This window comes from Puma concolor, chromosome D4, assembly GCF_028749965.1.
Source record: "Puma concolor isolate L17-30 chromosome D4, mPumCon1.1.hap2, whole genome shotgun sequence".
NCBI classification, from domain to species: Eukaryota; Metazoa; Chordata; class Mammalia; order Carnivora; family Felidae; genus Puma; species Puma concolor.
In genome coordinates, this window is record NC_141679.1 from 81867777 (window position 1) to 81895607 (window position 27831).

The 27831-nt window shown below is 39.6% G+C and overlaps 1 protein-coding gene across 8 annotated transcripts in view; it reads right to left on the bottom strand.

The window, feature by feature from the left end:
* The window catches only part of TTLL11 (tubulin tyrosine ligase like 11), a 240147-nt gene that overhangs the window by 165995 nt on the left and 46321 nt on the right, over window positions 1-27831 (bottom strand). For 6 of the 8 annotated variants that reach the window (XM_086683916.1, XM_086683911.1, XM_086683910.1 and 3 more), the window contains exons 2-3: window positions 21474-21570; window positions 13770-13903 (exon numbers count right to left, since the gene is read on the bottom strand). The exons of 1 other annotated variant lie outside the window; for it this stretch is intronic. In XM_086683916.1, the coding sequence (XP_086540042.1) occupies window positions 13770-13903; window positions 21474-21570 (231 nt within the window). Of the gene's footprint in view, window positions 1-13769; window positions 13904-21473; window positions 21571-27831 lie in introns of those variants that run through there. One more of the 8 variants, XM_086683918.1, reaches the window with a different exon arrangement.

Below are 27831 nucleotides of genomic sequence, written 5' to 3' on the forward strand. Positions count from 1 at the left end.
TACCTTATCCACACATCTATTCAAATATTCTCCCATATTACAGTACAGAAAGTAAAAGTATTAACTCTGGGGCTAGTCATCCAAGCTGTGTTACCCTGACAAAATCACCTAACTTCTCTGTGCCTCAGTTTCCTCTCCTATGAATAATAGAAGAACCCAGTTAGGGTTGCTGAAGAATTTTAAATGAGGTAATCTCGGTTAAAAAAAAAAAAAAAACTATTGCTATTGTTATTGTCACATAATCAATCATTCGGAGGACTTCCATTTCCAGCCAAGATGTACTGATAGAAACTGGGTTTACCTTTCCATCTGAAGCAACCAAATACTAGACAGAATGCATGAAGCGATGGTTTTGAAGGCACTGGACATCAGGCGACAAAGAACAATGATTCCTGAGAGACAAAAATTAAATGATGTGAGTCCTAAGATTGCCCCAGGTTACTGCCTTGAGAGAGATTCCAATAGACTCAGGAGTCCAATAGACTCCCCAAGCTGAGGGAATGGAATTGTCAGGGGAGAGTAAGGTAGCTAGAGTTCTCAGGAAAGACTACTGGAGAGGAGACTTCTTCACAAAGAGAGAACTCTGGACATCCACGGAGGGTCTCCCATCAGTATTTAGCCAAGTACAAATCAGTGCACGATTATGAGGAAACTACCTGAGGCCAAGGAAAGAAGCACCGAAAAGAATTAGAAGTAGGAATGCCTGATGCACACACAGAGCCTGGAATACTGTCTGTTCTCACCAGCCAGACTAGAAAACACCACGATTCACGGGTGCACTGGGTGAAGTACACCTAAGTAGTAAGGAATAATTTGTTTATACTGAGCACTGCTCCAGTCCTGTCTGACAGACCTTAAAAACAAGACCCAAATCTATTTACAGGTTAACTTAACTGAATCTCATAACAAAGTTCAAGAACATTTGTAGGAATGCAAAAAAAGACAAATTCATTGAAAGATACAAACTACCAATGCTCATTCAAGAAGAAATAGAAAACATAAATAACCTGTATCTGTTATAGAAATGGAAATTTTAATTAAAACGTTCCCATAAAGAAACATCAAGTCCACATGACTTCACTGGTGAGTTTTACCAAAAATTTAATAAAGACATAATGCCAATTCCACACAAACTCTTTCAGAAAATTTAAGAGGAGAGAATACTTCCGACTCATTCTATGTGACCAGCATCACCCTAATAACAAACCAGGCAAAGACATTGCAAAAAAAGAAAACTGCAGAACAGTATCCCTCATGAATATAGATGCAAACATTTTAAACAAGATATTATAAAATCAAATCCAACAATATATAAAGAGGATAATATATCATTACCTAGTTGGATTTATCTTAGAAATGCAAGGTTTATTTAATATTTAAAAATCAATCAATATTATTCATCATATCAATAAACTAAAAAAGAAAATCCATATGATCATCTCAATAGACTCAAGAAGATTATGTAAAAAAATCCAACACACATTTCTAATTAAAAACAAAACAAAATCCATGGAAACAAGGAACAGAAGGAAACTTCATCAATCTAATAAAGGTCATCTACAAGAAGTCTATAACTAACCCATACTTAATGATGAAAAACTAAAGGCTTATCCCTTAAGATCAAGAACAAGTCTAGGACGTCTACTCTCACCACTTCTATTTAACATTTTATGGGACTTTTAGCCAGTGCAATAAGGTAAGAAAAAGAAATGACTGGAAAGTAAGAAATCATGAAGACATGATAGTCTATCCAGGAAATCCAATGGAATCTACAAAATAAACTACTGAAAACTACTGTGTTTAGCAAGATTGCAGGATACAAGATCAATATATAAAAGTCAACTGTATTTGTACATACTCACAATAAACAACTAGAAATTGAAGTTTAAAAATACAACATTGTCAATGCATCAAAAATTTGAAATACGTAGGAATAAACTTCAAAAAATGTGAAAGACATAGGCACTAAAAACTAAGACATTGCCCAAAGAAATTAAAGACCTAAATAAAAGGAGAGATATATCATGTTCATGGGTCAGAAGACTCAATGTTGTTAAGATGTTGATTCTACCTAAAGTAAAATGTAGATTCAATGCAATCCTAATCAAAATCCCAGCAGGCTTTTTTGTAGATTGATAAGTTGATTCTAAAATTCATATGGCAGATACGGGGCACTTGGGTGGCTCAGTCAGCTAGGCGTCTGTCTTTGGCTCAGGTCATGATTTCACAATTTGTGAGTTTGAGCCCCACATTGGGCTCTCTGCTGTCAGTGCTGAGCCCGCTTCAGATCCTCTGTCTCCCTCTTGCTCTCTGTCCCTCCCCAGCGTGTGCTCACTTTCTCTCTCTCTCTCTCAAAAATAATAAACATTTTTTAAAAAATAAGCTTGAATTAAAAAAATAAAATAAAATAAATTCTTATGGCAGATCAAAACACTATAATAACCTAGACAACTTTGAAAAAAGTGCACAAAGCTGAAGGACCTATGTTACTTGTTTCAAGACTTATTACAAAACTATAGTAACCAAGACAGTGAGATATTAGCATAAAAATAAACAAATATATGAATGGCATAGAATAGAGAATTCAGAAACACATCCACATATACTTGAGCAACTATTTTCAACATAAAGGCAAAGGCAATTTGGGAGAGAAAGGTTAGTATTCTCATCAAATGTTTCTGAAACAACTGGATATCCATGTCCATAAAAAGTGAACTTCAAATTTTTTTTTCAACGTTTATTTATTTTTGGGACAGAGAGAGACAGAGCATGAACGGGGGAGGGTCACAGAGAGAGGGAGACACAGAATCGGAAACAGGCTCCAGGCTCTGAGCCATCAGCCCAGAGCCCGATGCGGGGCTCGAACTCACAGACCGCGAGATGGTGACCTGGCTGAAGTCGGACGCTTAACCGACTGCGCCACCAGGCGCCCCCCAAAAAAGTGAACTTCAATCCATACCTCACAGCATATTCAAAAATTAAGTCAAATGAATCATAGACCTAAACTTAAAACTACAAAATTTCTAGACAAAAGCATAGAACATCTTTGAGAGTTTGAGTTAGGTAAAGATTCTTACATAACACCAAAACAGGATCCATGAAAGAACAAACTGATAAATTGGACTTCACCAGAATGAAAATTTGATCTTCAAAATATACTGTTAAGACAATGAAGAGACAATGCACAGAATGGAAGAAAATATTTGCAATTGATATAGCTGATAAATACCTATATTCAAAATACATAAAGAACTCTCAACACTCAATAATAAACAATTCAATTTTTAAAAATGGACCCAAGATATAAATAAATATTTCATTAAAGAATGTATTTGTATGATAAAGCACAGGAAAAGATGTTCAACATCATTAATAACTAGAGAAACCCAAATATAAAGCCAACAAGAAAAGGCTACACATCTATTAGAATTGCTAAAATTGAAAAGACTATTACCAACTAATGGCAAGGATGTGGAAGAACTAAAATGCTCACACATGGCTGATGGGAATATAAAATGGCACAACCACTTTGGAAAACAATTGGTATTTTCCTTGATATCAAATATACATCTGCTATATGATCCAGACACTCCATTCTTAAGCATTTACTCAAGAGAAATGGAATCATATGTCCATACAGAGACTCAGACACGGATATTTATAGCATCTTTATTTGTAATAGTTCAAAACAGGAATCAATCCAAATATCCAGCAGCAGCTGAAGGTATAAACAAACTTTGGTTTATACATTAAATAGAATTACTCCTCAATAATAAAAATAAATGAATTTTTATTGATGAATACTACAGTATGGATGAATCTCAAAATAATTCTGTAGAGTGAAAGAAGCCAGAAAAAAAATTTTTTTAAGGAAAAAATAAGAGTACTGCTACATTATTCCACTTATATAAAATTCTAGAAAGTGCGAACTAGTCTTGATAGAAAGCAGATCTATGGTTGCCTGGTGATGCGAGGCAGAGGGCAAGGAGAGGAAGAAAGGAAAGATTACAAAGGACATGAGGAAATGTTCTGGGGTGATGGATATATTCATGATTTTGATCGTGGTGACGGTTTTGTGGGTTTTTTCATATATCAAAGCCTATCAAACTGCAAACTTTAAATATTTGTAGTTTATTGTACTTTAATTATATCTGAATTAAAGCTTTTTTTTTTTAAAGTATGAGACAAATAGACTAGCTACATAGTCCCAAAATATCTCCCCACAAAATACTTAACCTTACAAAGGGAAAACAGCAACTTTTTAGTGGAGAAACCTAACAGAAACTACCTCAACTAAGTGATTAAATTTAACATCACCAGAAATAAGACATCTTGACATTATGTATCTCCTGATATGCTGCACTAAGAAGGTCACAACATCATTTTGTGGTATTCGTATAAAAAAAATGTGTAATCGTAATCTAATCATGAGAAAAATCAGACAAAACCAAATTGAGGAACATTCTGTTTTGTTTTTTTTTACTTTACATCCAAGTTAGTTAGCACATAGTGCAATAATGATTTCAGGAGTAGATTCCAGCGATTCATCCTCTGTATAATACCCAGTGCTCATCCCAGCAAGTGTCTTCCTCAATGCCCTTGCCCATTAGCCATCTCCTCATCCACAACTCCTCCAGCAACCCTCAATGTGTTCGCTATATTTAAAAGTCTCTTATATTTTGTGCCCCTCCCTGTTTTTATATTATTTTTGCTTCCCTTCCCTTATGTTCATATGTTTTGTATCTTAAATTCCACATATGAGTGAAGTTATATGATATTTGTCTTTCTCTGACCGGCTAATTTCACTTGGCATAATACACTCTAGTTCCATCCACATTGTTGCAAATGGCAAGATTTCATTTTTGATTGCTGAGTAATACTCTACTGTATATATATATATATATATATATATATATATATATATATATACACACACATATACACATATATATATACATATATACATATATATATATATATATGTATATATATATATACCACATCTTCTTTATCCATTCATCCATCAATGGACATTTGGGCTCTTTCCATACTTTGGCTATTGTCGATAGCACTGCTATAAACATTGGGGTGCATGTGTCCCTTAACAGCACACCTGTATCCTTTGGATAAATACTTAGTAGTGCAATTGCTGGGTAGTAGGGTAGTTCTATGTTTAGTTTCTTGAGGAACCTCCATTCTGTTTTCCAGAGTGGCTGCACCAGTTTGCATTCCCACCAGCAGTGCAAAAGAGTTCCTCTTTCTCCGTATCCTCACTAACATCTGTTGTTGCCTGAGTTGTTAATTTTAGCCATTCTGACTGGTATGAGGTGATATCTCATTGTGGTTTTGATTTGTATTTCACTGATGATGAGTGATGTTGAGCATTTTTTCATGTGTCTGTTAGCCATCTGGATGTCTTCTTTGGAAAAGTGTCTATTCATGTCTTTTGCCCATTTCTTCACTGGATTATTTGTTTTTGGGTGTTAAGTTTGATAAGTTCTTTATAGATTTTGGATACTAACCCTTAATCTGATATGTCATTTGCAAACACCTTCTCCCATTCTGTTGGTTGCCTTTTAGTTTTGCTGATTATTTCCTTCACTGTGCAGAAGCTTTTTATCTTGATGAGGTCCCAATAATTTCCCTTGCCTCCAGAGACATGTTGAGTAAGAAGTTGCTGTGGCCAAGGTCAAAGAGGCTTTTGATGGCTTCCTGTCTTACATTTAGGTCTTTTATCCATTTTGAGTTTATTTTTGTGTATGGTGTAAGAAAGTGGTCCAGGTTCATTCTTCTGTATGTTGATGTCCAGTTTTCCCAACACCGTTTGCTGAGGAGACTGTCTTTATTCTACTGGATATTCTTTCCTGCTTTGTCAAAGATTAGTTGGCCATACATTTGTGGGTCCATTTCTGGGTTCTCTATTCTGTTCAATTGATCTAAGTGTCTGTTTTTGTGCCAGTACCATGCTGTCTTGATGGTTACAGCTTTGTAACAAATTGAGGGACATTCTAAAAAAATAAACTGACCAGTACTTTTCACAAGAGTCAGGTCATGAAAGACAAAGATAGATTGAAGAACTGTTACAGCTTACAGGAGACTAAGGAGATATGACAACTAAATGCAATGAGTGAACATGGAGTGGATCCTGTCCCAGGAAAAAAAGACATTAGCAAGACAATAGAAAAATGCAAATAAGGTGAGTAGATTATTTTTTAATGTTTATTTATTTATTTTGAGAGAGACAGAGTGGTAGAGACAGACAGAGGGGGAAAGAATCCCAACCAGGCTCCACACTGTCAGTACAGAGCCTAATGCAGGCTCCATCTCATGAACCGTGAGATCATGACCTGAGGGGAAATCAGGAGTTGGACACTTAACCGACTGAGCCACCTTGGTGCCCCAAGCCACGTAGATTATTAAGTAATATTACATCAATGTTAATTTCCCAGTTTCAGTAATTGTATAAGATGTTATCAGGGAAAGCTAAATGAAGGGAATATGGGAACTCTTTCTGCATACTATTTTTGCTATTTTCTTATAAGTCTAAAATTATTTCAAAACAGCTTCAAAACTGAAGGTAAAATAAAGACATTTTCAAACAAAAGCTGGGAGAACAGCAGATCTGTACCATAAAAAATATGTTTAAAAAAATTCTTCAAGTTGAAGGAAAATAATTCCCAGATGGAATCCAAAAACTACTCAAAGGAATGGAGAGTGCTGGAAATGTAAATATATAGGTGAGCATACAAGACAAATAAACTCATTTTTCAGCTTCTTTATATAAGATAATTGACTCTTCAAAGCAAAAATAATAATGATGTATATATAGGTGAGCATACAAGACAAATAAACTCATTTTTCAGCTTCTTTATATAAGATAATTGACTCTTCAAAGCAAAAATAATAATGATGTATTGTGGGGTTTATAACACAGAAATATAATATATAACACCATAAAGTATAAAGATGGAAATAGAGGTATACTGTTGTGAAGCAACATATATTTTACTTGAAGTATGTAACACTTAAAGGTAAATGTGATAAGTTAAAGATGCATTGTAAACCCTAGATTCTAAGGCTAAGACAAAAACTAAAACATTTTTAAAAGAAGCATGGCTAGTAAACCTAAAGAGGAGATAAAATAAAACACTAAAAATGATCAGTTAGGGGCGCCTGGGTGTCTCAATCGGTTAAGAATCTGATTCTTGATTTGGGCTCAAGTCATGATCTCACAATTCTTGGGTTTGAGCCACATGTCAGGCTCTGTGCTGACAGTGTGGAGCCTGCGGGTGATTCTCTCTTTCCCTCTCTCTCTCTTTCTCAAAAACAAGTAAACAAACAAACAAAAATGCTCAATTAATCCAAATACATAGGATAAACCATAAAGAAATTGTAAGATAGTATACTTGAGTCCAACAATATTGATTGTAAATGTACATTAAATGTAAGTGGGCCAAGCACACCAATTAAAAGGCAGAGATTATCAAACTGGATAAAAGACCATAACCCAACTATATGAAGTCAACAAGAAGCAATCTTTAAAAATGCAAATAGATAAAAGTAAAAGAATAGTAAAATGATATACCATGCAAATACTAAGCCAGGAGGTGCTATATGAATACCAGAAAGACTAGATTTCAGGACAAGAAAAGTTACCTTCAAATGAAGTCAAATCATCAAGCTAACAACCACTTCAAACTACATGAAACAAAATGGACATAACTGAAAGGAAAAATAGGCAATCCACAATGAGATTTGGAAATTTCAGCATACCCTCTCAGTAACTGACTGAATAAGTAGGTGGTAAATTAGTAAGGAATATATGAACAGTACCAAGTACCAATTTGACTTAGCACCAACACCTCCAGAATACATATTATTTTCAAGTACATATGAAATATTCATCAAGATAAATAATATATGGGCCATAAGACAACTTTCAATAAGTTTAAAGGCACAAAGATAATACTGAATATATTCTCTGATGTCAACAAAATTAAATTCGAAATCAGTGACAAAGGATACTTGGACAATTCCAAAATTATTTATAAATTAAACAACCCATTTCTAAATAATCCACAGGTTAAAGAAATCTCAAGGGGCATTAGACAACATTTTTAACTAAATGGTAATGAAAATGTGATATACAAAAATTTCTGAAATATATCTAAAGCGGTGCTTAGAGAGAAATTTACTGATTTAATGTTTAAAAATCAATGAACTTGGGGCACCTGGGTGACTCAGTCAGTTAAGCATCTGACTCTTGATCTCAGCTCAAGTCTTGATCTCAGGGTTGTGAGTTCAAGCCTCGCACTGGGCTCCACACTCAGCGTGGAGCCTACTTAAATAAATAAATAAATAAGTAAATAAATAAAATGCTTTAAAAATCAGTAAACTTAGGGGCACCTGAATGGCTCAGTGGGTTGAACATCCAACTTTGGCTCGGGTCATGATCTCACAGCTCACAAGTTTGAGCCGTGCATCAGGCTCTCTGCTGTCAGCATGGAACCTGCTTTGGATCCTCTGTCCCCCTCTCTCTCTCGAAATAAATAAACTTAAAAACAAAAATCAGGGAACTTAAGTTCCTCCTTAAAAGATAGAGGGGGAGCGGGGCACCTGGGTGGCTCAGTCGGTTGAGTGTCCAACTCTTGGTTTTGGCTCAGGTCATGATCTCACGGCTCGTGAGTTTGAGTCCCACATCAGGCTCACTGCTGTCAGCCTGTCAGTGAAGAGCCTGTTTCGGATCCTCTGTCCCCCTCTCTCTGTCCCTCCCCCACTTGTGCTCTCAAAAATAAATAAAACATTTATAAAATAAATAAATAAAAATAAATAAAAAGTTAAAGAAAAGTAAATCCAAAAAAAGTAGAAATCAATGATATAGAAAATGGACAAACAATAGAGAAAAATAATGAAATCACAAGTTGGTTCTTTGAAAAGATCAACAAAATTAATAAAACTTTAGCTAGGCTGATATGAAAAGAAAGAAAGAAAATAAGAAAAGGGGAGGGGAGGGGAGGGGAGGGAAGGGAAGGGAAGGGAGAAAGAAAAAGAAAACACAAATTACCAATATGGACAATGAACGGGCGAGATCACCACATATCTCACAGACATTAAAAAATAAGGAATACTATTTTTCAAAACTTTTGTCAATAAATTTGACATATTAGATAAAATGGACTAATTCCTTGAAAGAAACAAGTTACCTATATGTATTAAAAAATTAATTCATAATTTAAAATGTTTCCAGAAAGAAAGCTCCATGCCCAAATACTTTCAATGGTGTATTCTACCAAGCATTTAAGAAAGAAATAATACCAATCTTATACAAAATTTTCAAAACAGTAAAGGAAGAAATATTTACCAACTCATTTAATGAGGATTGCCTGGGGTGCCTGGGTGGCTCAATCGGTTAAGCATCTGACTCTTGATTTCGGCTCAGGTCAGTTTTGTGAGTTTGAGCCCCACGTCAGGCTCTGTGCTGACAGCACAGAGTCTGCTTTGGGTTCTGTCTCCCTCTCTCTCTGCCCCTCCCCCACTCATGCTCTGTCTCTGTCTCAAAAATAAATATAAACATTAAAAAAAATTTTTTTAATGTGAATTGGTGGCTCATCATATTACCAAAATAAAGAGAAAAATCAATCATCTTAATAGATACAGAAAAGCATTTGACAACATTAAGCACCCATTCATGATGAAAAACTTCTGCAAACTATAAAAGACACATTCCTCAACCTGATAAAGGGCTTCTACGAACAACATATAGCTAATATCACATGTAACAGTGAAAAGCTGTATGTTTTCCCCCTAAGATTGGGAACAAGGCAAAAAAGTCCACTCTAATTACTTCTAATTCAGTGATGTACTGGAGATCCTAGCCCAGTGCAGTATAATAAGAAAAATAAATAAAGAAATAAAAGGCATATAAGATTTAGAAGGGAGGAAACAAAAAATATTAATTCACCAGTGAATTAATTGTATACATAGAAAATCCAAACAAATCTACAAAAAAAAAGAACTTGTAGAACTAATAAGGGAATTGAGCAAGGTCATATGATACAAGTTCAAAATTAAAAAGTCAACTGGGTATCTATATACTAGCAACAAACAATAGAAAAATGAAATTCAAAAAAATACCATTTATAATAGCATCAAAAAAAACATTCTTAGGGATAAAGTTATCAAAATATGTGCAAGGCCTGTACTGAAAACTATAAAAACACTGCTGAGATAAATTAAGGAAGACATAAATACAGATAAAAGTCAAGGATTAGATGAGTTGACACTGTTAAGATGTCCACGGCTTCCAAACCTATCTGTAGAGACCGTGCAATCACAATCAAAGCAATCACAATCAAAGCCTGGTGTAGAAATGGGCAAACTGGTTACAAAAGTGAGGTGGACATGCAATGGTCCTGCAGTAACCAAAACAATCGTGAAGATACACGAAGTGGGAAGACTTGCACTACCCAATATACTCTACTGCTATAGTAACCAAGATAAAGCGTGGTATCAGCATAAGAGCAAACATACAGATGAGAGGCAGAAAACAGACTCCAGAAACAGACCAAACACAGACGGTCAACTGGTTTTCAACAAGGTTGCCAAGGTAATTCAGTGAGGGAAACAATCATCAGTGCAGCAAAAGGCACTGGAAAAACTGAATATCCCTATGGAAGAAAGGAAACTTTCAACACTGATCTTGTGCCATATATAGAAACTGAGTTGAAATGAATCATAAATCTAAGTGTAAACCCTAAAACTAACACACTTCTGGAAAAAAAACAAAGTATAAAATCTTCCCAACATTTAGTTGGGCAAAGATGCCTTAGAGATCACACAGAAGCGGAAACGATAAAAGAAAAAAATTTTAAGTTCAACTTCACCCAGATTAAAAACTTGTGCTCTTCAAAAGACAGAGTTAAAACATGAAAATTTGAGGTTAAGGTTTTGAAAAGTTAAAAGGGAGAAAATATTCACAATAGACATAGGAAAGACTTGTACACAGAATATATAAAGAACCACAACTTAAAAATAAAATGCCCATAGAAATAAGCAAAATTTTAAATGTACACTTAACAAAAGAAGATACTCAAATGACCACAAAGCATGTGAAAGATGCTCAACGTCTGGTCATCAGGGAGGTGTAAAAATTTTTTTTTAACGTTTATTTATTTTTGAGACAGAGAGAGACAGAGCATGAACAGAGGAGGGGCAGAGAGAGAGGGAGACACAGAATCTGAAACAGGCTCCAGGCTCCGAGCTGTCAGCACAGAGCCCGATGTGGGGCTCGAACTCACAGACCGTGAGATCATGACCTGAGCCGAAGTCGGACGCTTAACAGACCGAGCCACCCAGGCGCCCCAGGGAGGTGTAAATTAAAACCATAAAGAGATACAACTACACGTCTCCAAGAATGTCTAAAATTCAAAAGACTAACAGTACCAAGTCTTGCCAATGACAGAACTCTCACACACTGCTGGTGAGGGTGTACAACCACTTTGGAAAACACTTTGGCAAGTTCTTGTAAGTCACACATACAGATACCATATGATCCAGAAATTCCACTCGTTAGGTACAACCCAAGAGAAATGAAAATATACATCCACAAAATGATTTGTATGTGATCAATCATGGTGGTTTTAATATAAAATCCCAAACTGGAAATAACCCAAATGCCCCCTCAATTGGTGGTTGGATAAGCAAATTGTGGTATATTGATACAATGGAGTACTACTTGCCAATAAAAATACAAACTGCTGATATACACAACAAACATGGGTGAATCTCAAAAACATAATTCTGAAAGAAACAAAAAGACTCAAAGAAGTATATATATCATATATGATTTCTTGAACACGCAAAATTAATCTATAATGAGAATGCAGATCAGCGGCTGCCTGGGCTGGAAGAGTTGAGGGAATGGATTGCAAAGAGGCACAGAGGAATTTTGGGGGTTGATGGAAAAGTATCTGATTTTGAAAGCACAGTTGGCAGGTATCTCATTTAAATTCACAGAATAGGGGCGCCTGGGTGGCTTAGTCGGTTAAGTGTTGGACTTCGGCTCAGGTCATGATCTCACGGCTCTTGAATTCAAGCCCTGCTTCAGGCTCTGTGCTGACAGCTTGGAGTCTGGAGCCTGCTTTGGATTCTATGGCTCCCTCTCTCTCTCTCTGCCCCTCCCCCGCTTGCACTCTCTCTCTGTCTCTCAAAAATGAATAAACATTTTAAAAAATGTTTTTAACTCAAAGAATAGTTAAACACAGAGTTGTAGAAATGGGACAGACACATATTCCACACAGGGACAAAAACGTGAACACAGCCACGGAAGTGGGAAATTGAGGGGTGAGTATGGGGAATAGCTGAGCATTTATTTTTTTTTTAATTAACTTTATGGAAGCATAATTTACAAGCAATAAAATGTACTCGTTTTAAGTTAATAACTGGATGAATTTTAAGAAATGTGTAAACCCATGTGACGAACATCCCATAGACAGCTTCCTTTCAAAAATTACCACTTCAAACTTTTTTTGTGCTTACGAAATCATAATTTTATTACAAGCTTTATGATTTAATATTAAAACCAAAACAACATGTAGGCAATAAAATAGATTATAAAAAACATAGGCCTTGAAATCAGCTCTAGGTTTAAATCCCTGTCTCCAGCAGGTCACTTTGCCTATCAAAGCCTCAGCTTCCTTATCCACAAAATGGGATTAAGAATACAACCAACTTCCCAAGATCACCATGAGGATTAAAAGAAATAATGGTGGGGCGCCTGGGTGGCTCAGTCGGTTGAGCGTCCAACTTAAGCTCAGGTCGCGATCTCACGGTTCGTGAGTTCGAGCCCCGTGTCGGGCTCTGGGCTGATGGCTCAGAGCCTGGAGCCTGCTTCCGATTCTGTGTCTCCCTCTCTCTCTGCCCCTCCCCCGTTCATGCTCTGTCTCTCTCTGTCTCAAAAATAAATAAACATTAAAAAAAAAAAAAGAAATAATGGTAACCTTCTGGCACAATGCCTGGAGCACACGGTAGGACCAATAAATGGTATCAGCCTTATCACGATGAGATAGGCATCTGTCGCATAGTTACTCTCAGAGGTATGTATGGACCTTGGGACCCACTGGCAAAGGCTTTGAAATGGTCCTAAATGAAAAATGGCGATCTTGAATTCAGCTTCCCTACTGGTACTCTTTCACAATCAGTGGTGAAGGCTGCAAAGTATTTTGTGCCCAAACATTTTGCTTTGATATGGAATGGGTGATTTGAAAATTGACACTGGAGCAGATTTAAAGCAGAGAACACTTAAAGGGTCCCCTCCCATAACCCCCCAGTGTGTCAGACCTACTTCCCTAGCCTTGAAACAGAGTCTGACCTCCCACATTTCATACTACAGGATGCTGGGGAGACCACGCTCCAGATTCACCCGGTCCCGATCTGCTTGTGGTCTCAGCCACCTGCTCCAGCTCTGGCTTCTTGGCTTTCCAAACACTGACTCCAAGACCCGGCTCCCAATATCTGCCTCAGGCCAGTCTCCTCAGGTCAAGACCCACTTCTTCAGTTTACCTACCTGTCACCCTGCCCGTTCAACTCTCCGAGCTCCTTGATTGCTGCCGACACCCACTGTGTACTGCTGTGACACCCCCACGGCTAGTCGCAGCTTCCTGGGGACCCCCCGCCCCAGCTCCCAGCACACAGGACCCAGGACCCAGCTCCCGGGACACAATTGCAAACATGACATAATTCAAGGGTCGTGGGGACAGAGCGCCATCTACCTGAGCCACAAAGAGCTGGAACTCGTCAGGCAGAATCCATGAGCGAGGGTAGAAGTTGTACTCCTCAGGAAAGAGATTCTGCATGATTCTCACGGCTCTGCTCAGAGTAATTTTACGCACCATCTCCGTCATGCCTGGGGAGAAGAGAAGCTGTGAGGTTTGAACAGCAGTGGGCCACTCGCTATAAAACAGCCATTATTGGGGACTTTCAAAACCACCCACCCGACGTATTCCCTGTCTCAGACAGGATAAAAAAAGGTATGAGCTGTTCCCCACAGTGGTGACTCATGGTTTGGAAAGACCCACCAAATTAATGAAAAACTTGAGGCAGTAGACAGATATTTTTTTTTCTCTTATAAAAATGAAGCATCAATTTGAAGGAATGAGTTTCCACCTAGTCTATTATTCCATTCTTTGCCAGCCCCCTAGATAACGGATAAAGAGAAGCATTTATATCTCGCACTTAAAACTTCAGATACTCCTTAATTTGGGGCCACAATATACATTCCTGGGACTGCTTCTATCTTATACCCTCGAGAACATTACCTGGTGGACTCTGCCTACCTTACGAGAAGCTTAATTAAATTGCTTTGTTTTAATCTTTCATGAGTGTTAAAGGTATGAAGTAAAAGAATATGTAGCTTTCAGCACAAAATCTGTCTCCTTGAAATAAGGACACAAAGTGGAAAGGATATCATAGCATAATTTATAGTTTAGGGGGAAAAAATGGAATCTGTAGGAGTTCTGCAGTTATAAGTACTTCACTAACAGTTGATCAGACCTCATTAATTTGCCCAGAGGGGATTCAAATGTCTCACTTATAAAACATTTTAAAAGATGGCGGATTTTTTTTTTTTTTTCTCGTAACATCTTCAGGAACTCTGACAAGGGAAGACACAGAGTCTATTCCTTAGCGAATGTTAAGCAAATAGGCAGAATTTCTTTCAAATTTTAGCAGGCTTATCTCTCGAGGCAAATATCACCACTGAAAATGGACACTAAAAATGGTCTTCACCCTCAAAGAGGCTACACAGTTCCATCACTGACGCTGGAAATTTGTTTAGCAAAAGTTATTTTTAACAGAAAGCACACAGTTCCACGTCAGTTTGGCATGTCCGAATTATCACATTTCAAGTGGGCACAATCAGAATGAATGAGATTTCTCTAAATTCCCACGTTCAGGAAGTGAAGGGTGAACATCTGAGAATGAAGGTTTTAATAACCTGCTTCTTGCTTCCCTCAGCATATTAAAAAGAGCAATAAATCTGAAGATCGCAGATTCAAGATGTCAATGCACAGCTTCTTGGCTCTTGTTTAGAAGGAGATAGAGAAGGATTAAACAAGATATAAAGGAGCTTAAAAGGCACTAATAAACTGTGCCCTGATGTGAACTCTTCGATATTAAAGAAAACTCACTGAGGATACTGTTCTGAGCTTCCCGAGAAATAAGTATGAGCCTAGAAAACTACAGCTGTTTCCTTTCAGTCCCCTGTGAAATTAGAATTTTTGAGTTAGAAACACTGGAGCCAAACACGAAGTGCACAAAACAAAAATCTCAACATTTTTTGGAGCTTTTTTCTTTTCTTTGACAATACCGGGTGACCAATCTAGACGAAAACCCTTCGTAACTAACTGTGATACGGCACCTTACACCAAGTAGATGAAGCCTCCTGGCCAGTGTTGTGGTACTTGCTACCCTTTAATGGCCTTGTGACAGGAGGAGGTTCTCTTTCAGAAACCCCTGAGCAGATCGGATGGACTCACACAACACACACAGAATTGCTGTGAGCACAGAAGCGTGGTTTGAATGCTCTAGAAAATTTTTATGCAAATCAATGTCCAGCAAACTGAGTACGTATCCTTTTGAAATCTGCAAGGGCTGCTTCTACAATGTGGATCTTAAAGTCCCCACGTGAGCTGACAGGTCTGCCACCAAGCTTGCTTTTGCGCCAGCCTCCGGGTAGTTCTCTACTGAAAACAGCCAACTTGGAAGCACGCTACAGGCCAGTGGCTGCTTTTCCCGGACACTTCCGACCCACAGGCCATGGACGGCTCACCCCTCCTCTGCCTAAATGCCCGTCTCCAGAAGGCACCAGCGTAGACCTCCCTCAATCCTTACCGCCAAACCCGTTGTTCCTCCACATATCTAGGCTGTGCTCCCTCCCGGTGCTGCCAGGGAAAGCGTCCCCAACCCCCCACTACACCCCATGCGGAAGCTGCTGGTGTCTGGGCTCCCGGTGGTGGCTCAGAGACAGATGTGGGGAGTGTCATCTTCTCTCAGTGAGATGCTGACCGGAGTAGCTGGGTTTTTAGCTGAGCCAGAGCACACGTTCCCAGAGTAAACATGTGAAAAGAGCGGTCATTGCCAGACTCTGCCGGCTCTAGACTCCACCTCCCTTCTCCAAGCAGCTGTGGCAAGTGACCCCTCCCTGTGACCCCTGCCCTAGGTTCTGGGACACATTCTAACCTGAGGTGGAAGTTCTAGGTCTAACCCTCAGCTCCCCTCCTTCCCCCCCACCCCCACCAAATTGGGAACAAGGCAATCTTTGACCTTGACTTTGTACGCTAATTAGATAAGGAGGATTTCAACTTTCTCCATTGCTTTGTCCCCAGATTTCAGTAACCTGTCTTTTGCTCCTGGCGCCTTTGCAATGCCTTTGCTTTGTCCCCTCCAGAGTTCCTCCTCTGTTCCTCCCAAAACTACCCAGCAAGGGCGAGTGTCCTCCTGCCTGTGACTTTAGCCCTGTGCCCGCCCTCTGGATCCCTATTTACAGGTTCTTTTAGGGCTGACTGCCTACCCGGGTCTCTCAACGAGGTCTACCTCCAGATGTCCCTTGTGGGATTTCCCCTCTCACTTGGGTAGGGTTTCCCACGCCAAGAACTTGCCTCCTGCCACTCTTGGGTTCTCCTCTCTGCCACACTGGAGTCTCAGGGCCTGGTAGGTCTTATCCCCTGTGAAGCTGCACAACAGTATAACAGACTGATCCTGAGGCTTGCCCACACAGACCTATTATTTAACCCAATTAAAAACAAAGACAAAAACAAAAACAAAACCTGAGCTGCTTCGAGAGCACTATTCAATCCCAATATCATCGATAACAATAATTCTTGGCAAAAACACATTACGGTCACCCAACAACAAAGAAATGCTTTCAGATCCATCCTTCTCTCTCTGTTCCCATTGCCACCGATAAGTTCATCACTGGCCTGGACGCTGCAGCGGCCTCTTAGCTCTACCCTGTTTCCTTGCTCAGCCCTTCCACCCGCCTCCCATGCGATGCATCCCTCTGGCTGGCCTTTCTAAAATGCAAGCTGATCCTTGTCACTCTCTGGCTTAACAATTTTTCAGTGGTTCCCCATGACCTTCAGACTGTAAGAATGCTATCCTCTGGTTCCTGCCTGTCACCTGTCCACTGCTGCTATCACATTTGACCTTTTCTGACCATCACAGGCCACCCGCCCTTCACTGAATGAGCAGCCTGGTCTAAACATCCTACGTCTTTGCACCAACTCTGCTCCCTCGTTTTGCAAGGAGGTCAGGCCCATCCACCCCTGGAGGCTCAGTTCACATGGCAATTCCCTTCTCCAGGGTCTGTCCCCCAAGCAGATCTCAATTAGGTCACATGCCCTCATTCTAAACTCCCATGGCATCCCAGGATTCCTCTGTCTAGCACTTATTTTGTGTTTGACTTCTCTCCCTACGTGCTTTTCTCCTTGTTTTTATATTCCCAGCACAGCCCAGTGCTTGACAGTCAGGTGCCCCCAGAGCTTTCTCCCTGGGACCCTCTCCCTCTCTGACAGAAAGTCCCCCCTCACGGCGGACTCTCAGGCAACATCTGCCATGTGAGGCCATGCATCTCAGACCTTGAAACTCAGCAAACAACTGTTGCTTATAAGCTGAGAATTGTCAGTTTGGGACTTTCTTAAAGCCAAGGACGTATCTAAATCAGATTATTTTTTATAGAAGGTCTTAATTCATCATTTAAGACACAATAACACTTCTTGAAGGACCTCGCCCATAGAAAAGTGGCTAAAATCGAATGTGTTGACACAAACAAAATAAATCACTTCCATATGCATCCCCAAAGGTTTCCAGTTTATTCGGCATGTGACACACTGACAGTTGCTGGCCACGTCCAGTAGAACTTACTCTACGTGATACACAATGCGTAGAAGATGCATTGTTACAGTAACGGGATACATCAGAGACAGAAGATAAGCCTGGACACAAACTAGAGCCACAGGACAGACCCTTCTGGAATCATGGCATAGCTAAGAATTGCTGTCTGCCATAGTGCAGAGGGTGTGGCCACACTGCCTCTGTGCCTAGAGGTTCGAGAGCCTGCTTTATCATTAGAACTAATTAACTGCTGTTGGTAAAGTGGAAAATTATACGTTCCAATCGCTGGCACATGGAATATGGGATGGAGCTAACTTGCTTGTTTGGAATGAATATTCTTGTATCACCTTTAATGAAACTAGTCCCTTGAGGGTACTTTTCTCTCATTTGTGTTCCAAAAGTAAAGCCAGAGCCATGAGCAAATAGGGGGAAATGTAAATGAAGCCTCATTTGATGATTCATGTCTTAAGAACTCTGTCTTCATTCAAAGGACTGTTCTCTTCCAAATTACGTCCCTTCAATATCCCAGTAAGTCCTCTGAGCGGCATCAAAAAGTCACCTTTTATGAGCAGGAAGACAGAGAAAATAATAGCGATCCCATTAAACCGTGTGGAAGAACCCTGGCTACCAGAATTGTTCTTGTTCTCCAACATAACCCTCCCTCCTCCTCTAACCTTAGGTTAATTTTCTAGCTCTGTTTCCCTGGAAACCAATAAAGGTAGAAAGTTAGCTGTGTTACTAGACAACAGAGCATATGGTTAAAATGATCCCTGGTTGGCAAATTGCATAAATACCTGGTAGGCAGCCATAGCTCCAGGCTTTCCTGATGTAATGATTCTTGTAACTTAACACGACCCTGCTGGGGACCCTGGAAGCCATGCTTTAGAGTAGCTACATGGGATACGGCTCTTAGGGGGTCTCTGAGCCGAGACAGACCCGTGTTCACTGATGTAGGTCTTGTCCCCTTAAACCTGAGCTTTCACTCGAGGGGTGAGACAAGCCCCTGGCACCCTTGCAGAGACACCACTGGAGAGAAATGCCTGACACTGACTGGCTGGAAAGCTGTGTTTCCTGCCCTATATCCTTCGAGGCGAATCTGAGTGATGTGAGGCCCATGGGAGTCTGCACGCTGAATTGAAACCCCCTAGTAGAAGCGGCATAACTCGCCAGTGTACAATGTATGGCTACTGGGTTTTCTGAGAGGTGTTTTCTTAAAGACATGGCATAGGACGTGCCAAAGAAAATGAATTATCTTCTTTAAAGTAAATTCTCAGCCCACCATGGGGCTCGAATTCCCGAATTCCTGACCTTGAGATCAGGAGTCATATGCTCTATGGACTGAGCCAGGCAGGTGCCCCAGAAAAAGAGTAAATTGATTCTCCCTTTTAAAAATAAGCATAAAAAGGGGCGCCTGGGTGGCGCAGTCGGTTAAGCGTCCGACTTCAGCCAGGTCACGATCTCGCACTCCGTGAGTTCGAGCCCCGCGTCAGGCTCTGGGCTGATGGCTCAGAGCCTGGAGCCTGCTTCCGATTCTGTGTCTCCCTCTCTCTCTGCCCCTCCCCCGTTCATGCTCTGTCTCTCTCTGTCCCAAAAATAAAATAAACGTTGAAAAAAAAATTTTTTAAAAATAAATAAATAAAATAAAAATAAGCATAAATGATACCACGCTAAGAGAAAACACCTTGTATTCAGGCAACCACACTCTGATGTATCACACAAAAATGATACAAAAATATGGTTAAGGTTTGGGAGGAAATATAGAAGTACTCACATTGCAGTTTTGTTAAATGAGGGATGGGATTGAGGGTGATGCTATTTTTTTTAAAAAAATTCTTTATTACTGTATTACAGTACGGTTTGTGCATATCGAGTTAAAATTTCTGAATACAAGACACAGACCCTTTGGCTGTAATCACCCTCAGCGTAACCCAATGTTCCTCCCTGGCTGAGCACACCCACTCCCTTAACCACCCTCCTCACTTAGCCATTAAAAATAATGAATAGCAATCAATAGCAGAAGAGGGTGGGAGAGATTAAAAATAAAATGGAAAGGCAACTGGGTGGCTGGGAGTGGAGTGAGGAGGTGTCTTAAAGTGTTGACTCTGACATTTTCCTGGCACAAGTCTCCCTTACAGGAAAGTGCACTGGGATAATGTCCCCAGGTAAAAGGCAGGCACTGTCTCTGCCTGTCGTTCCCAACATGGACACTGGTGTATTTGGTTTTAAAAATGGTACCTCCAATTATGATACCTGAAGACAATAGAAGCTGCTAACGCCATTTCTGTGACCTATTCCTAGGATTTCAGTACTTCTGTTTCTTGCAAATAATTAAAGTGGTCTATTGCTTTTCATTTAGAGAATATAGTCCCCTCATTACACCCTCATATTATAACCCAGAAGGTGAAGATCGTGTTCTTCCACTAGTGAAATTAGACCAGAAAATCCCATCTTTTTGTTTTTGAGCCTCCAGTCTTTAACTCTTGGTGGGAAACTCCACACCCAAAAAACAAATAACCCAGTGAAGAAATGGGCAGAAGACATGAATAGACACTTCTCTAAAGAAGACATCCGGATGGCCAACAGGCACATGAAAAGATGCTCAACGTCGCTCCTAATCAGGGAAATACAAATCAAAACCACACTCAGATATCACCTCACACCAGAGTGGCCAAAATGAACAAATCAGGAGACTATAGATGCTGGAGAGGATGTGGAGAAACGGGAACCCTCTTGCACTGTTGGTGGGAATGCAAATTGGTGCAGCCACTCTGGAAAACAGTGTAGAGGTTCCTCAAAAAATTAAAAATAGACCTACCCTATGACCCAGCAATAGCACTGCTAGGAATTTACCCAAGGGATACAGGAGCACTGATGCATAGGGGCAGTTGTACCCCAATGTTTATAGCAGCACTCTCAACAATAGCCAAATTATGGAAAGAGCCTAAATGTCCATCAACTGATGAATGGATAAAAAAAATTGTGGTTTATATACACAATGGAGTACTATGTGGCAATGAGAAAGAATGAAATATGGCCCTTTGTAGCAACATGGATGGAACTGGAGAGTGTGATGCTAAGTGAAATAAGCCATACAGAGAAAGACAGATACCATATGGTTTCACTCTTATGTGGATCCTGAGAAGCTTAACAGGAACCCATGGGGGAGGGGAAGGAAAAAAAAAAAAAAAAGAGGTTAGAGTGGGAGAGAGCCAAAGCATAAGAGACTCTTAAAAACTGAGACCAAACTGAGGGTTGATGGGGGGTGGGAGGGAGGGGAGGGTGGGTGAGGGGCATTGAGGAGGGCACCTTCTGGGATGAGCACTGGGTGTTGTATGGAAACCAATTTGACAATAAACTTCCTATATTGAAAAAATAAATAAATAAACTCTTGGTGGGTTAAATCCTGAGTACCTCTGCCTTAGCCTCCCTCCCAAGGTAAGGGCACTGACTGTGGCAGTGCAGCCACGAGTCCCAATTAGGAGTCCTTGAGTTTGAGCTCAAAATGCTGTCATGTTCTTGTAGAAGAGGGCACCCTGATGCTCAGCCTAGAAACATTTTTCAATGTCAACAATAACAGCAGATACCTGGAAACTTGTTCACTTGGCCGGAGAATATGTCATTGTCATGAAATGAAACTCCATGCCAGTAGATGTCACAAGGCAAGCGTCGGCCAAATGGGAACTAGAAGACAGAGGGGGGAGAAAAGTGACTATTAACAAGAACTAGAGGAGCAGCTACTATCGTGAGTGTCTATTACGTACACATTCCCGGAGACCTGGACATATCACGTGATTTAATCTTCAAATTAGCACGTGAAGTAAATGATATCCTTTCTCATTTTATAAGTGAAGAAATGGTTTCAGACAGGTTAAGGAACTTGCTGGAGGTCACACCCAGTGAGGGGTGGAGTTCTGATTCTATGTGGCAGATACAGTACTCATGGTTTTACAAGTACCCTTTCATTTTGATCCTTGTAACTACCCTAGAAAGAATGATTCCCATTTTACTGGTGAGAAAATGGAGGATGGGGGGCACCTGGGTGGCTCAGTCAGTTAAGCTTCCGACTTCAGCTCAGGTCACGATCTCACGGTCCATGAATTCGAGCCCCGTGTCGGGCTCTGGGCTGATGGCTCAGAGCCTGGAGCCTGCTTCCGATTCTGTGTCTCCCTCTCTCTCTGCCCCTCCCCCGTTCATGCTCTGTCTCTCTCTGTCTCAAAAATAAATGAAACGTTAAAAAAAAATTTTTTTTTAAATGGAGGATGAGAAAGGTATTGAATATGCTTAATGTAACATAGAGCTGGGAAGGAGAGGAATCAGGATTTGAATCCAGGTCTATCTGAATCCCAAGCCATACTTCTCTTTCTCTGAAAATTGCAACTCTCAAGTCAGTCCCCGCCCCCCCCCCCAAAAATGAGCTTGTACTCTCTTGCTCGTGCTCTCTCACTCATTGTCTCTCCCTGTTCTCCCCCATATGTCAATCACACACACACACACACACACACACACACACACACACACACACACAGAGTCTGTGAAGCAGGATGTATCCCCCAGCGCCTCAATAAAGACTTCAATAAAGACTTTTTGAATGAATAAATGAACAAACCCAGGAATGGTCGTCTGATTCAAGGTGAGATAACCAGATTCTCTCTTCCAGGAATTTGGAAATCAGACATGCCAGGCAGCCACCCCTGCTGGCTCTCGAACTGGAAAAGATAAAAAGCCGGAGCCGGGCAGCTGTGCTTAGCTGTGAGCACAAAGAAGCAAAGGCAGCCAGGCTGCTGAGAGAGAAGAAAGGAGCAGGTGCAGAGAGAAAAGTGAAGGTAAGGCCATGTGGTCCTAGTGACAGACTGACTGACCTTAGCTCCCAGGGCTTCTAGATCCTAGGTGCAGACCCTCCTCAACCTGGCTGTCTCCCCTGTCCTTGGATCCTGTAAGACAGCCTTGTATCCTTAGAATCTATCCCTTCTTTGCACACGCTATAGGGTTTCCTAATTAGCAGCCAGAAATCCCGCAGTGAGACAGAAAAGCCTGCTCTTTCCACTACATCCTGCTGCCTCTCAAAGTTATCAACAAGTTCTACATTTACAGAATTCATTTTTAAAATCTGTAACTCAGATGACCCTTGTTAAAAAGGGAAAAAAGTGAGGACGTGTCAATTCATGCTTATTAAAGGTCCAGATGAAGAGAGATGCCAACACGTTAAATGCAACACTTGATTTTCCCATCGTAAGACTATAGCTAATCAGGGTTTTTATCTGCTCCAAGTTAAGAGAGTTAGGTTCCAATGGGAGAACATAGCATCACCAATGAAATGGTGGTGGCTTGATGTTTTCCAACTATTCCAAATTAAAATGAAGGCAAACAGACTCAAGCCCTTTAAATCACTCACATAATTTCAAAGCTGTGCCAAAGTAAGGCATATGTTACACACTCTATTAGCATGAACAACTTTCATCTATAATTTATAGCATTTTGCTTGTTTTCATTGCATCCAATGGACTGAAGTTATTAATTCAGTAGTCATAAATACAAAAAGATGCAACATATGTTATTTTCTTCCAGCTGTTAAGTGCTAACAGAGAGAAGGGGAAAATAACTTAACCAGGGGAGTTTCTCGAAAAAGCAAACTATCCAAGCAAAGTTTACTAAGACCCAAGTGGCTGTACTGCCTGCAATGTGGGACTGACACCTGCTCCATGTCAGCCGACAGCCCATGACTCCTTATCACCTTGACAGTCACCCTTCAATCCTTGCCAACCTCATGAATCCCAAATCAACACCCCTTGCAGCAATGCCTTTAGCTCATTCAGTTTTGAGAAACTGTGTTTTTTTTTAATCCATTCATTCAACAATGACTATGTGCCAGACATTGTTCTAGGTGCTGAGAACACAGAGGAACTCAATTTTAAATAGGCCCCAGGACTTTCAAAATCCCACCTCTTTTTAAGATCTTTTTAAAAACTACTTACACAGCTTACATCATACTCAGTGTTGAAAGACTGAAAGCTTTTTCTCTAAGATCAGGAATGAGACAAGGATGCCCACTTTTGCCACTTTTATTCAACATAGTATCACAAGTTCTAGCCAGAGCAAAAGGCAAGAAGAAGAAATGAAGCATCAAATTGGAAAGGAAGAAGCAAAATGATCTTTTTGCAGATGACATGATCTTCTATGTAGAAAACCCTAAAGATTACACACACACACACACACACACACACACACACACACACACACACAGAGAGAGAGAGAGAAATAATAGATGAATTCAGCAAAGTTGAAGGATACAAAATCAATACACAAAAATCCCTTTTTTCTATATATTAACCATGAGTGATCCAAAAAGAAAATTAAGAAAACAATTACATTTATAATAGCATCAAAAAGAATAAAATACTTAGAAATTAACTTAACCAAGGAGGCAAAGCCTTGTATGCCAAACACTACAAAATGTTGCTGAAAGAAATTAAAGAAGAAATACATAAGTAGAAAGACATCCCATGTTCATGAATTAGAAGACTTTATATTGCTAAGACTTTATATTGTCAATACTACCCAAAGCAATGTACAAATTCAACGCAATCTCTACCAAAACCCAAATGACTTTTTTTCCCTTGCAGAAATAGCACAATCTATCATAAAATTCATGTGGAATCTCAAGGGACCCCAAATAACCAAAACAATCTTAAGAAGGAAGAACGTGTTGGATGTATCACAATTCCTGATGCCAAAACTTAACAACAAAGCTATAGATATCAAAACAGCACATAAAACAACGAGATACAGTAAGATACCACTGTACAACTATCAGAATGGCCAAAATCCAAAATACTGACAACACCAAATGCTGGCAAGGATGTGGGGCAACAGGAACTCTCACTCATTACTGATGGGAATGCAAAATTGATACAGCTACTTGAAAGAGATTTTAGAGTTTCTTAAAAAAGTAAACATACTCTTACATATGATTCAGTAATTATGCTCCTTGGCATTTACCCAAATGAGTTGAAACATTATGTCCAGGAAAAAAATCTACACATGAATGTTTATAGCAGTTTTATTAATAATTGCCAAACCTTGGAAGCAACCAAGATGTCCTTCAGTAGGTAAATGGGTTAGATAAACTGTGGTGCATCCAGATAATGGAATATTATTCAGTGATAAAAAAAGAAAATGACCTATTAAGCCAAGAAAAGACATGGAGGGATCTCAAATTCATATTTCTAAGTGAATGACGCCCATTTGAAAAGGCTAACTGCTGTATGATTCCAAGTATATGACATTCTGAAAAAGGCAAAACTACAGAGCCAGTAAAAAGATCAGTGGTTGCGTGGATTAGGAGGGAGGAAGGCATGAACAGGTGGAGCACAGAGGATTTTTAGGGTAGTGATACTACTCCACATAATACCATAATAGTGGATACATATCATGATTCATTGTCCAAACCCACAGAATGTACACCACCAAGAGTAATAAGCTTTACTATAAACTATGGACTTTTGGTGATAATGTGCCAATGTATGTCCATCAGTTGCAACAAATGTACCATTCTGGCATGAGATTTTGATAGCTGGGGAGGCTATGCATATGTAGGATCAGTGAACATATGCGAAACCTCTGTTCCTTCTGCTCAATTTTGTAGTGAACCAAAAAACCAAAGTAAAAACCAGTATGGTACTGGCATAAAGACAAACATATAGACTAAGGGGGCAGGATACAGAACGCAGAAATCAACCCTGATATATATGGTCAAATTATTTTTGACAAGGATGACAAGACTATGTGGTGGGGAAAGGACATTCTGTTCAACAACTGGTGCTGGGAAAACTGGATATCCACATGCATAAAGAATGAAGTTGGACCCTTACCTTACACAATAAAAAGAAATCACTCAAAATGGGTCAAAGACCTAATCATAAGAGCTAAAACCATAAAACTCTTACAAGAAAATATAGGGAATAAGCTTTATGATATTTAATTTGATAAGGATTTCTTGGATATGACACTAAAGCATAGGTAACAAAAGAAAAATGAATAAATTGAACTTTGTTGAAATTAAAACGTTTTTGCATCAAAGGACACTTGTCCACAGAATGAAAGGACGGCCCATGGAATAGGGGAAAATATTTGAAAGTCATGTATCCGATAAGGCATGTATCAGATATGTATCTGAATATATTTAAACATATTTTAAATACATATATAAGAATATGTTTTGAAACTTTCACAACTTAAGAACAACAAAAACAATTAAAAAGTGGGAAAAGGACTTGAATAGACATTTCTCCAAAGAAGACATACAGATGGCGAATAAGCACATGAAAAGATGCTCAACATCACTAATCATTAGGAAAATGCAAATCAAAACCACAATGAGATACAACTTCACACTCATCAGGATGGCTGCATAAAAAATAATAAAAAGGAAATAAGTGCTGATAAGGATGTAGAGAAATTGGAACCCTTAGGCACTGGGAATGTAAAAACCTGCTGTGGAAAATGAAACTGTCACATGATCCAGCAATTCTACTTCTGAGTATTTACCCAAAAGAACTGAAATCGGGTACTTGAACAGATATTGATATACAAACGCTCAGCGTTATTCAAAGTAGCCAAGGTGGAAATGGTCCATGTGTCCATCAACTGTCTATCAACCGATAAACAAAATAGAATACATTCATACACTGTAAACTTACTCAGTCTTAAGAAGGAATGAAATTTTGGCACCTGGTGCAACATGGATGAAACCCTGAAGACATTATGCCAAGTGAAATAAACCACTTACATGAGGTAGTTAGAGTAGTCAAATTCAGAGAGACAGAAAGTAAAACAGTGGTTTCTAAGGGCTAGGGAGAAGGGAAAATGGAGTATTATTTGTTTAATGGGTACAGAACTTCAGTTTGGGGAGATGAAAAATGTTCTAGAGTTGATAGTTGCACAACAGTGTAAATGTATTTAATGCTACTTAAAAATGGTTAAGATAAATTTTGTTGGGTACATTTCACCACAATAAAATAACAAAAAAAAAAAAAACAAAAAAAAAACAAAAAAAAAACTGTCTCCTTATGCGCCTGAGGGTAAGGGGCCATTTGCGGCTCTACTCTGAGCTCTCTATAGCCTGGAATGCTATGTGGCTTTTCATGGGGCAGTTTGAATTGGCCCTTGTTTCTCAATTCCCCCACTCCCCATTTTTCTCAAGGTCAGCACCATCCTCCCAGTTACCTACGTTCTAAATTTGGGAGTCATCTTTTTCTTTTCTCTTCTTCAAACCCTTTTGGAAAAAGGACTGGATTTGGGGTCAGAAGACCTGAGAGTTTCAGACTTGTTTCTGTCACTTGGTATGAGATCTTAAGCAACCAAAACATTTATATCCTCCGTAGACTGAGACAAGAAAACGTGTCAAAGTGCAATAGGAACGAAACAAGATAATGGATGTGAAAATGCTTTGTACATTCCACACGACAATACAAATCTGAGGTGATCATTGATTTATTCACTTATTAAGCGTTAAGAACTTATCATGCGGCACAATGTACCTCAAGTGGCAAAGACACATAGGGACATGTCTGCTTTCATGAAGCATACAGTCCATGGGGGAGAAAGAGTTGAGTCAGTCACTCCAACGTATCACTGCAAACCAAGTCATGGTAAGAACTGCGAACTGAGGTCCAGAGAGCAATGAGAGCACAGGGAGACCCAAATGCATCTGGGAAGTCAAAGAGGGCCACTCTGAGTCTATTAATATTAATAGAACTTTTCTTCACTTTCAAATGTATCCTGGTTTGAACAGCAAACTGAGTGGTCGCCCTATCCCTAAGAAAAGGCTCTTTGAGGGGAGACTGTAAAGAACAGGTAAGTGAGGAAAGAAGAGCATTCCAGCCCAGAGATCAGACTGACCATGGCCCACTGGAAAGCCTAAAGGCAGGTCAAGGTGGCTGGGGC